At 40.3% G+C, this 11,775-nt stretch overlaps 1 protein-coding gene across 1 annotated transcript in view; it reads left to right on the top strand.

Moving 5' to 3' along the window:
* Positions 1-50: 50 nt before the first annotated feature.
* The window catches only part of LOC147892047 (beta-glucosidase 13-like), a 35,766-nt gene continuing 24,041 nt past the window's right edge, over positions 51-11,775 (top strand). The window contains 6 exon segments of the mRNA XM_087388560.1: positions 51-297; positions 1,078-1,217; positions 1,398-1,464; positions 1,605-1,663; positions 1,776-1,851; positions 2,253-2,324. Of these exon segments, the coding sequence (XP_087244686.1) occupies positions 51-297; positions 1,078-1,217; positions 1,398-1,464; positions 1,605-1,663; positions 1,776-1,851; positions 2,253-2,324 (661 nt within the window).

The following is an 11,775-nucleotide window of genomic DNA, read 5'->3' as shown; positions in this document are numbered from 1 at the left end:
CGAAATGGAGCTGCTGGAGGTGGCGATCGAAACGGAAGGTGGCGATCGAAATGGCGGAGGTGGCGATCGAAATGGAAGGTATAGTAGAAGGTGGCGATCGAAACTATCGAGCCGCTGGAGAGGAGGTGGCGAGCAAGCTGTCGAGCCGCTGGAGAAGCAACGGTGGGAGGCGATGGAGGCTCGCGCGATGGAGGCTGCAGCAGACGGCGGTTCAAGACAATTCATGGCGTGACGGCTCCGACGGCTCCAAAACATTAACGCTCCCAGCTCCCTCCGAGGTCGACACGTGGCTCCAAGGTTCGCTCTCCCAGCTCCCGACACGTGGCTCCAAGGTTCGGTCTCTCCCTCCATAATAGATAGTATAGATAAATGCATAGATAAGGGAACCAAAAAATGAATTATCACGAAAACAAATTAACCTTACATCAACTATAAGCAGGCCGGTTTGGTTCGTCCACCTTATTAGTTTATATTTGGTCAAGCTAGGCAGTCATTAGTATTTGAAACAACTTTAAAATGTGTGTTAGCTTAGTCTTCATGCTACCCATCTACTCTTCCTTTAATTAAAAGCTTCATTGAAAGCAGGCCGATAGACCTTGTTTTTATTGTAGGCAAAGTAGTTCCTTAATTTATTATTTATTATTCTTATTACTATTTTAAACAATGGGGACAATCCTTCCAAGACAGTAGGGGCCTTGGTTGGACAATGCTTGACATTAACTAATGGGATAAATAACACATTGAAGTTACTGACACCATTATTATTTTTTAAAAATGATACCATTATAAGCCTGCTCCCTAGGTAGGTCTAAGTGGAGGTTTACTTCTCTAAGAAACGAAAATCAAAATTTTTGTTTCTTAAGTCTTATGATTGGTCCAACTCTCCACTTGCTATTTCTTTTCCTTGAAATCTGCGACCTCTCTCTCTCAGCCAAGGGGCCTCGAGAGAATAGTTTCCCACGTTTCAATGTGGGCGAAGAAGCCAAGAAGGCCTTTATTATTATATTTGAAGTAGGTCTAGAAGAAGTCAAGCATCAATGGACATGGACTCCTAATACCAAATTACAATGGCTTCAGAATTCGCCTTGAGGTCCCTTTTACTCAGTCTCTCTCTCATTGCATTGCAGCTTCAGCTCGCTCAGCCCATCGCCACTCATTTGAGCAGACGTCTATTCCCTGATGGCTTCGTCTTCGGCACTTCATCTTCTGCGTATCAGGTTTGCTCCACTGCTCCGCCCTCGCAGTTATCTGTCCCAACAATAGCTTCATTTGCAGCGTTATATGAGATGATCCGTAGAGACAGATCGAACTAGCCAGCAAGCGACCGAGATAGCGGATGTTGTTTCAACATAGATTAACATCGAGTTGGGTTCTTTGTCTGCTATTTTTATGTCCAGTATGAAGGGGCTGCGCGCACCGGCGGACGAGGACCCAGCATCTGGGACACATTTTCGCTCAAGAAAGGTCGGTTGCTCGTGGAAGCTATCAGAATGCACTCCTACTAGCGCTGTTCCATTCTTCGTATCTTTCGGCGATACACCACGCACAGTGACGTTCCCTCAATTACTCTCGTGTTTGAAATGTCGATATGGCTTCGGATACAGGTGACGTCGTTGGTAACGCTAACGGAAGCGTTGCCACGGATCAGTATCATCGCTACAAGGTTTGACACTGATTCTGGGAAAGTCCAGAAATCTACCCGGTCGTGCATCTTTCTCTTATGCGGATCTCTGAATGGGAAATTTACCTTTTGATGCCCTGCGTTTCGTGCACAGGAGGATATCTCGCTAATGTCCGAAATGGGAATGGAAGCGTATAGATTCTCCATATCCTGGTCACGCATCTTTCCAGGTGGTAATCGTTGATGGGGCCTAAGTCCAACATAACTTGAGTCTCTCTATGATCTGCTCTAGGAGTTTCATTTCGCATGCTTGTAATATCTTTTTAGCAACTTTCAAGCGAAGCTTGCCTTCTGTTCGTTTCAAGGGTGTCCACGAAATTGTCACGATCGTAGTCATTGTAATGTCCATCGACATCTCTCCTACGTGTCTTCAGAATGTCCTCGTTCCCACAAGTGAATCGAAAATCGTTCTTTTTGTTTGTGTTTCTCTGAGGCTTTTGGAGAGATCCAATTCAAATGTAACTAGAGTAGATCACGGTTTCAACGGAGCAAACGAGATATAAATGTGTTGCACTTACAAGTTCATGTGAAATCAATGTCAATTTGACAATTTTCACTGTGAATGGCGCAGAGGGCAAAGGTCAAGTCAATCAGGTTGGCATATCATACTACAACAATCTTATAAACGGGCTTCTTGAAAAAGGTACACAAGGAACTCTAAACCTATTACTATATAGGAAAGCACACTATAACTAGTAAAGTTTGCGTGATTTGCTACTTAGAAATAGCAAAATTTGGCTCTCTAACTAGCTAATTCATTTTCCTACGTACCATAAGGCTTCTATATAGAAACTTGTTTGTCTAACTAGCAAAATCCATGGTTTTTCTACATAGTAATTGTTGCGAATCTAGGAAATTCTAAGTTTTCCTATATAACAATCCCCTTCCAAGTTTTTAGATCTAGGAAATTCTTCTTTTTTCTATATAGTGGTCAAGTTTCAAACTTTTGCACCTAGAAAATTATGTTTTTTGCTATATAGTAATTTTTCTTTTGGAAGAGGGTCTAAGAAAATTTCTTTTTGCTATATAGTAGTCCTTTTGCAATCTTTTGCATCTAGGAGATTTTTTTTTTTCTATATAGTAATTTTATGACTTTAGCAAATACATCCTTTTGCTATGTAGTCCAAAATTTTTAATCTTGGAAATCGCATGTATATTAGCCAATGTTCCACTCATATCTACTAAATTCATGTTTTTGCTTTATATCAATCTTGTAATATATTGTGAATCACATTATCTATATGGTCTTTGTTCTCAATCTAAAAATTTTGGATTCAATGTAAGAAATTTCAAAAAGCGTTCAAGAGCTCTCTATCTAGGAATTTTGGGTTTATTCTTGGAGGTTTTTAACATGCTATTGGCATCATGGAAATTACCTCAATGCTAATGGAACATCCTATAATATTTTAAAATGGTTGCTTCATTTGTCAGAACTATCATTTTTGTAAAGCAATGTGTTTAATAGGGTGGTTGCAAGCCAAGGGTGTCCACTTTTGGTTCAGTGCCCGAACTTTGGGGGGGGGGGGGGGGGGAACAGGCCTTTTTGCACACAAATTTGGAAATCTAACCTACTTCTCTAGGGATTTAGTCAATACATCACACATGGTTTTTTGCACACAATGGTATGGTCTGATCGAAAATTGGAGATTCACAATGATAATTTTATTGTGGCGCAGTGCAAGTTCATAGGGGCCGTCACACTTTGTCACAAACAAACACCATCATATTAATTTCTTAATATCTCACTCATTATGCATCAGATGATAGTGAAACTTAATATGTATTCTCCTCACATAGTGTGAAACTTAAATTGATTTATTGGTAATTATTTGAATGCATTATATAATTATTATTAATTATTTATAAAATTTAAAGACCTAAAAAAGGCACATTTTGGTGCACATTGTATTTTTTGAGTATTGTCAAAAAATTGGTCAAATCCAATTTGGTAGAGGGTTAGTACATACATAAGGATATGTGGCGCAAGCATCAAATCCCAAATCCAACGGTTAGATTTTGTGAGATGTCAGATTTACTTTTACTTTTACTTGTTAGAGGAGTAGTAAAGAAAATAAGAATTAATCTTAGTAATTTGTGCACATAAGTAAACATGCCAAAAATCACATATTTTGTAGTCCTCCACGTGATGAATAAGAGGATAAAATTTTGGTCAAATTTGAGTGAGGAAAGCATCAATTATGGCCTCCCTAGATGAAATCCCCATGTTTTGGAAAAAAAGTGGCACCCTAGCCAAATACCAAGGCTAGATAGGCTTGGTATTAGGCTTGGAAGGGTAGGTTTGTGGCATCACCAAGCCTAGTGGTGGTAGCCATTAGGGCGTGGGCATCTTGCTCATGTGGATTGAACAACTCATTAATTTTGCCTCATCACCATGCCATGTGAGCCATCTTGACCATGTTTGACTTGCCACCTCACCCTATGCCACCTCCCACTCACCCCCACTCATGGTGCCACATCAACCACGTCTGCCACCTCATGAAGCCACATCAAAGACACCCTAGGTGCCACATCATCACTCAAGTGCCACCTCATACCACCACCACATCATTGCCAACTCATCACCACCACCTCATGCTGCCACATCACCTTGCCATCTCACTTATCACTGCCACCTCATGCTGTCACATGAGGCTAGAGCATGAGACATCATCATCCCCATTGATGCCACATCATTAGCATGCTTGGTGTCACATTAGCCACGAGTTGCCACCATAATTAAAATGAAATAATAGCATTAGGATACGATATATGGTATATTGTTATGGCAAAACAAAAGTGAAATTATACATAAGAATATGTAACCACATTAGGTGATGCAAACATTATTGAACCAAATCATATTAACATTGGATTCCATAGTATATAATTTGATGTAAATTCAAGGGAACTACAAAAATTAGTCTAAAACAGAATGCCTTCAAATAAGAGGAGCCACTCATTCTATTCAAATCTCTACATCCACTCAATTTAATCACAAGTGGGTTCCATGATCTTACCAAGTATGAAGTGCATCCGACATCGTATGTCCGGTCGAGAAGGTCAAATGCCCCAAATACCATGTGCATGGTATGCACGTGAAGGAGAAATACGAATTGGCCCACGACATTGATATGTGAACTTGTCCGATTGGTACCAAACTTGACAAGGGTCTTAAGGCAAGTGGTGTCCATGATCTTGACAAGTATGAAGTTCATCCAAAATCTTATGTCTGGTCGGGAAGGTCAAATGCCCAAATTTCCATGTGCATGGTACGTACGTGAAGAAAAAATACGGATCGGCCTAAGACATTGGTATGTGAACTTATTTGATGGGTACCAAAAATGACAGGGGTCTTAAGGCAAGTGGTTTCCACGATCTTTCCAAGTATGAAGTTCATCCGGCACCATATGTCTAGTCGGGAAGGTCAAATGTCCCAAATTCCATGTTCATAGTATACATCGTATGTCCGATTGGGAAGGTCAAATGCCCCAAATTCCATGTGCATGGTACATACCTGAAGGAAAAATATGGATCGGCCTAGGGTATTGATATGTGAACTTGTCTGATTTGTACCAAACTTGACAAGGGTCTTAAGTTAAGTGGTTTCCATGATCTTGACAAGTATGAAGTGCATCCAATGCCGTATGTCCGGTTGAGAAGGTCAAATGCCCAAATTGCCATGTGCATCGTATGTACGTGAAGAAAAATGTGGATGGCCAAGGACATTGGTATGTAAACTTGTCGAATGGGTACCAAACATGACTGGGGTCTTAAGGCAAGTGGTTTCCATGATCTTGCCAAGTATGAAGTTCATCCGACATCGTACATGTCTAGTCGGGAATGTCAAATGCCCCAAATTCCATGTGCATAGTATGTACGTGAAGGAAAAATACGGATCGGCCTACAACATTGATATGTGAACTTGTCCGATGGGTGCCAAACTTGACGGGCATCTTAAGGCAAGTGGTTTCCATAATATGGTCAAGTATGAAGTGCATCCGACACCGTATGTTTTGTCGGTAAGGTCAAATGCCCAAATTTCCATGTGCATGGTACGCACGTGAGCAAGGACATTCGTATGTGACCTTATCCGATTGGTACAAAAATTAACAAGGGACTTTAGGCAAGTAGTTTGCATGATCCTTCCAAGTATGAAGTGCATCCGACACTGTATGTCTGGTGGAGAAGGTCAAATGTCCAAATTCCATTTGCATGATACGTATGTGAAGGAAAATTACGGATGGGCCAAGGACATTGGTATGTGAACTTTTCCAATGGGTACCAAAATTGACAGGGGTCTTAAGGCAAGTGGTTTCGATGATCTTGCAAAGTATGAAGTTCATCTGATAGTGTATGTCCGATCGGTAAGGTCAAATGCCCAAATTTCTATGTGCATGGTACGTACGTGTAGGAAAAATATGGATCGGCCAAGGATATTAGTATGTGAACTTGTCCGATGGGTACCAAAAATGATAGGGGTCTTAAGGCAATCGGTTTCCTTGATATTTTCAAGTATGAAGTTCATCCAAAATCGTATGTCTAGTCAGTAAGGTCAAATGTCCCAAATTTCATGCACATAGTACATTCGTGGAGGAAAAATACGGATTGGCCTATGACATTGATATGTGAACTTGTCCGATGGGTACAAAACTTGACTCCATGTGCATGGTATGCACATGAAGGAAAAATATACGTAAGTCAAGGACATTCATATGCGACTTTATCCGATTTGTACCAAACTTGACAAGGGTCTTAAGGCAAGTGTTTTCGATGATCTTGACAAGTATGAAGTTCATCAGACATTGTATGTCTGGTCGGGAAGGTCACATCCGATTTGTACCAAACTTGAAAGGGTCTTAAGGCAAGTGTTTTCGATGATCTTGACAAGTATGAAGTTCATCAGACATTGTATGTTTGGTTGGGAAGTTCATATAACTAATTGCATTGACATGTAGCATGTTGTGCAATTAGTTATATGTTTTGATACCATTCCTAGTACTATTGGCCACATGAAGATGCAAGGGGTAAATCCATCATCATTTTGGATGTAAGAGAGATTTGGAAGCCACCCATGCCATAGCTAGCATGTTATTTGTCCATTTGGGCCATAGTAGGAACCATTTTGCATGTAAGCATGAATATTTTAGCTAGCTACCACCGAAGGTTTTAAGAAAAGGGTTGGAGCAAATAAAGGAGTATCCATTTTTAAAGGAAAAACATAGTTTGAGTATAACAAAACAATCATTCTAGACTATACCTTACAAAGATAGAAGATCTCAAACATTTACACCTTTATGAGAGGGAGAGAGCGAGAGGAGGGGCGGGGGTCAAGAGGGGTGGAGATAAGGTTGATGGATAATCCATGCAAGCAACTAGAAAGGATGCAAATGGTCTTGGGTTGTCGGTTAGTCATGAAAGGAAATGGTTATCTCGAAGGTAGTGTCCAAACCATCTGAAATATAGATGATTTATTGGAAATACCATTGCATTGCCATGTAGCATGGTGTGCAATTAGTTATATGTTTTGATGCCATCCATATTACTATAGGGCACTTGAAGATGCAAGGGGTTATCCATCTTCTTATGTTTATTCTTTTTTATATGCTTTGATGCCATCCATATTACTATAGGGAACATGAAGATGTAAGGGGCAATCCATTTTCTTATGATAGAGGTTCTCAAACATTTACACCTTCATGAGACCAACTCCCTATTCAAGATGATCTATGATTGGATGCTCAGTTGTTAATTCTATAGGACTCTTCCTCTCTCATTGAAGGAAGCTCAGTGTGGTGTAGGGCTTAGTTCTAGCATGAAAAGTGTTTCTAGTTCTTACTTCAAATAGAGATACCTTTTACAATCAAAGTGACAGAGTGACGAAGAAATGCCCCTCTTGCAATTAGTCAATCCCCTCTGCCATCCATATGTTTTGAAGGTAATGCACACACCATCTAAAATATAGATGTCCCACAGGAAATACCATCACATATGTTTTGACGCCATCCATATTACTAAATGGCACATGAAGATGCAAGGGGAAATCCATTTTCTTATGATAGAGGTTCTCGAACATTTACATCTTCTTGAGAGAGAGAGATTCTCGAAAATTAAAACCCTCATGAGACCAACTTCCTAGTCAAGATGATTTGTGATCGGATGCTCACACCATAATTATCCACTTGCTTCAACACATTATTTCAAATATTAGAATGTAGCATGCAAACAATGCCTTGAATGATCTGATAGAGGCCAGTGCCCAATTGATTACATCGTTCTTTTGGGATCTAAAACACACATTTGGGCTCTTTTAGACACATGGTTTAGAATATCCCCAACCTTTTCCATACGTTTTCACTGTTTTAAACTTGTATCCGTAGCATACTAGGCATTGGTATACATGGCCTAATACACCTGTTTTGAGTTTAAGCTAAAACAAACACTTTGTATGAATGTGTAGGCTTTCATATAGCATGGATGCCCTACAATCAAACTATCATATGTTTTAAAATGCATAGGAGATCCTTGTAATACAAATAATCCTATTATATTTTGTATCCTTGAAGCATCTTTACTCGTAAAGGAGTATTTCTTTATTGTTAAAAGAAGAAAATGATAGGTGACAAGTTGTCTTCACACGAGTGCTCTCTTTCACCTCCATGTTAGGGGTTGGTGATCATAGTAGCAATATTAATTGGTGTCTACTAACAATAGTAACAAAATTGGGTGGCGGCAAAACTCCCGCCCAACGTCTCTCTCATCCTCTAGTCTTTGGTCTTTGCTCTCCCGTGCAACTTCCTACTCTTCACTCGATCCTCCCTGCCTTCCCCTTGCTCCCTGATCTGGTGCACTCTCCTGCAACCCTCATGTCCTTCAATTCTTGTAAGCTAAAGCCTCAAACTAACTAGAGACGTGGAGAAGATACGAGTTCAGCCTTTTCAAATACAGGTTTAGTAAACAATCTGAGCCCATATCGAAGGCTTCTTGGATGACCCATGATCAGAAGCCCAGCCAAAAGACTTACTTGTACCTGGGAGAGAGTGAAGAGTGCCATGGGTCTCCTGTCCAACCGCTTAACCGTTGAATCTCTGCAACCTGGCGACCATATCTACTCCTGGCGCCTCGCTTACTCCTACGCACACCACGGTACGCATCTTCGTCTTCAGCTTTCCTTCTGCAGAATCGGCTTACCTTGAGCTACACACTAGACTGTGGACTCTATCATGCCAGAGCCTTTCTGTTGATTGAATTTTGAAGTTCATAACCATCGTACTTTACTGCTTGTTGTTGCTTCTGCCATGGCTTGTACCAAGCAGACCGCTCGTAAATCTACAGGAGGAAAGGCTCCCCGTAAGCAGCTCGCCACCAAGGTATCCTCCTTCCTTCCCCTCTTTGAAAATCCTCGCAAACCGCCCCTCCACGCTTCCTTTCCTGCAAAAATCTGAAGCATCACGGAGGTTTCCTTTGTAGTTCGATCTTCACCACTTGTTGCGAAGCTTTTCAAGCTCGTAGGCAGGGAATATGTAGGAGACGCAGCAGAATAGAAAGGAAGCCACTGACGTAAGACGGAAAGACAGAGAGACAGAGAGTGGGAGGGAACCGGCATGGTGGAACACCCCGCCTGGAGCTGCTGGCATTTTACCTCTTGTGCTGCCCCAGGCTGACAGAAAATAAAATACAAAAAGGTGTTTCTTTAGTGCCCAACTGTGGGCTTTTTATTGAACAGGTATATGCCCATTGCAAAGGGTCTCATTCTATTGATTAGTGGTATATCCTCATTCTATTGATTAGTGGTATATCCTCATTCTTTTGTGCTTGTATTGCAGGGTATATCCTCATTCTATTGATTAGTGGTTGCGCTACGAGGACCACTCTATCTCGTTTGATCTATTAATCCTCCAGGTTGGACAAATGCTTTATCTCCTTACTTGCGTTGCAATGTAGATTTAATTTATTTCTTGATTATCTTGTAAAGATTTAATTTGTTTCTTGATTATCTCTAAAATAAATATGTATAGATCTTGTATTTTTTTGTTACCTTCTTGAAGAAAGAAACAAATTAGGGAGTATGAGTTGGTTCTTATATTATGCTATGATGTACTATTCTCAAGTTCTTCGCATTATGCTATGATTATGTTATAATTGTGTTCTTATATTACGCTTATATACTTGTGTTATATTATGCCATGCTATGTTACTTATCTATAAGTTTTTGCTATGTAGGTCAAATGCAAGTGGGGTTTAGGATTTGCTTTATGCTTGTATTATGTCTTACATATTGTATCATGTCTAAACACATTATCTATGTGTTAGCTGTGTTTCTTCCTCTAATGGTGTTTCATCCGTATGTTAGCCCTATGTATGTTAGCTAAGTTATATATCTTGGTCTCTACTCTATCTAAGTTAGCTCCATCATATACCTTGTGCCACATAAGCAAGAGTTGTCGGTTGTTAATAGGTTATAGATGCTTGCATGGCTCATGCACTTCTACTCTATGCTTCAATGCTTACATATCCATGCTCTATTCTTCAATGTCATGTACTTTATATGTCATGGTGTTTCATCCTCTAATGGTGTTACATCCTTTGATTGAGTTTCAGATGGCAAGTTCCTCAAGCAATTTGAGAAGGTGTACTTGCAACTATAGGTGTGCCCATACCCCTCAAGGGTGGCAGCTTATTAGTAGAAGCACCTACTATGAGCATTGCAACCATGACTTGTCTGGAAATGTGCATCCGATTCAGCAAAGAGAAGTTCAAATTGAGAGTGAAGAGCGGATGCCATCTCATGTAAAACAAGCAAGGGAGATGAATACGTCTTCTAGGGTGATGGAACGACGAAGGGTTTTTTGTAGTTGTCTCGCATATTGTCAGGGTGGACGACATGTGGCTCCGTCAACTTATGTTTTACACCAAAAATTGAGGCATAGATACGAAGGCTTGGGTACGCACTTGGGGTTCCTCGAACAAGGTGATACAAATGAAAATGTATCACAAGATCTTCATGATGAGCCTAATGAAAATGAATTGCATGACCTCAATGATGAGCCGATTGACCCCCCTATAGTCTTTGCTAGTGTTGATGAATTGCAAGGACCCTCGCTATGCAATCAAATAATCAAATACTAGAGAAGATAATTGAGTTCCAAGCTTTATGGGATGAGCATCAAATACCAATCAAGGCCCAAGATAAAATGCTTGAGCTCTTGTTTGGAGACATGGGTGGAAGAAGAGTAGGTAGAAGTGGAAAATGCAAGAAACCAAGCTTGAGTAAACTCTTGGTACAACTACCAAAATCATGGGATGGCACCCTTGATGGAATAAGAGTCCCTGCTTGTTGGGAGCAACTAAACTCTATGTTCAATGGACTTGGTATGATTCAATCTCAACGCTACAGACTATGTATCGGTCCAGATGATAATCGACATGATATTGAGCTTCTTCAACCTAGTGAAGAGGATGTGTATGCTGGAAATGCAATACTATGTTCTTGTCACGAGAATGCAAGGAGAATCTTTAAACGTGATTGTTTTACATGTTGTAAGAAGTGTAAAAAATGTAATAAGCGAAGGAAGGAGATGCTAGCATTTGACTACTTGCCTATCGGTAAGCAACTAGAGCTCCTAGTCAAGAGTAAAACAAATTGTCATGATTTACTAAATATGTGGCGTAGAAAGGAAAGGTGGTTGGGAGAGGAAATAAATGCACAACCAGATAGTATATGTGAATTTTGGGACGGATCAAAATGTCGTGAGGTGCAAGACTTTTGGAATCCGAATGCTGAATATGAGCTGCCAATGGTTTGTGGAAACCCCAAATGCAACAAAGTGTATACCACATATCCAACATCATGTTTCTCAGAGGTTTTAAAAAGAGGATGGAATGAAGGGACACAAGAGTACGAGCTTGTATGTAAGCAGTGCCGCTTTTTCAACAAGTGCAAAAAGAAATCATGCAAGGTATACATTTCTTTATAAAACGAATATAACTTCTTCTCTTTGGTTTATAACTGTGCTCTCTTTGTCATATGTATTAAAAGATATTATACTAACAAGTATTTTAATCACAGGGTGATCCTCGAAACTTTGCACTTCTTC

Source organism: Dipteris shenzhenensis, chromosome 17 (assembly GCF_047967505.1).
Source record: "Dipteris shenzhenensis isolate YYH24624 ecotype China chromosome 17, Dip_SZ_1.0, whole genome shotgun sequence".
NCBI classification, from domain to species: Eukaryota; Viridiplantae; Streptophyta; class Polypodiopsida; order Gleicheniales; family Dipteridaceae; genus Dipteris; species Dipteris shenzhenensis.
The sequence above is the reverse complement of the archived record's forward strand: the minus strand, read 5'-3'. Positions and strand labels throughout refer to the sequence as shown.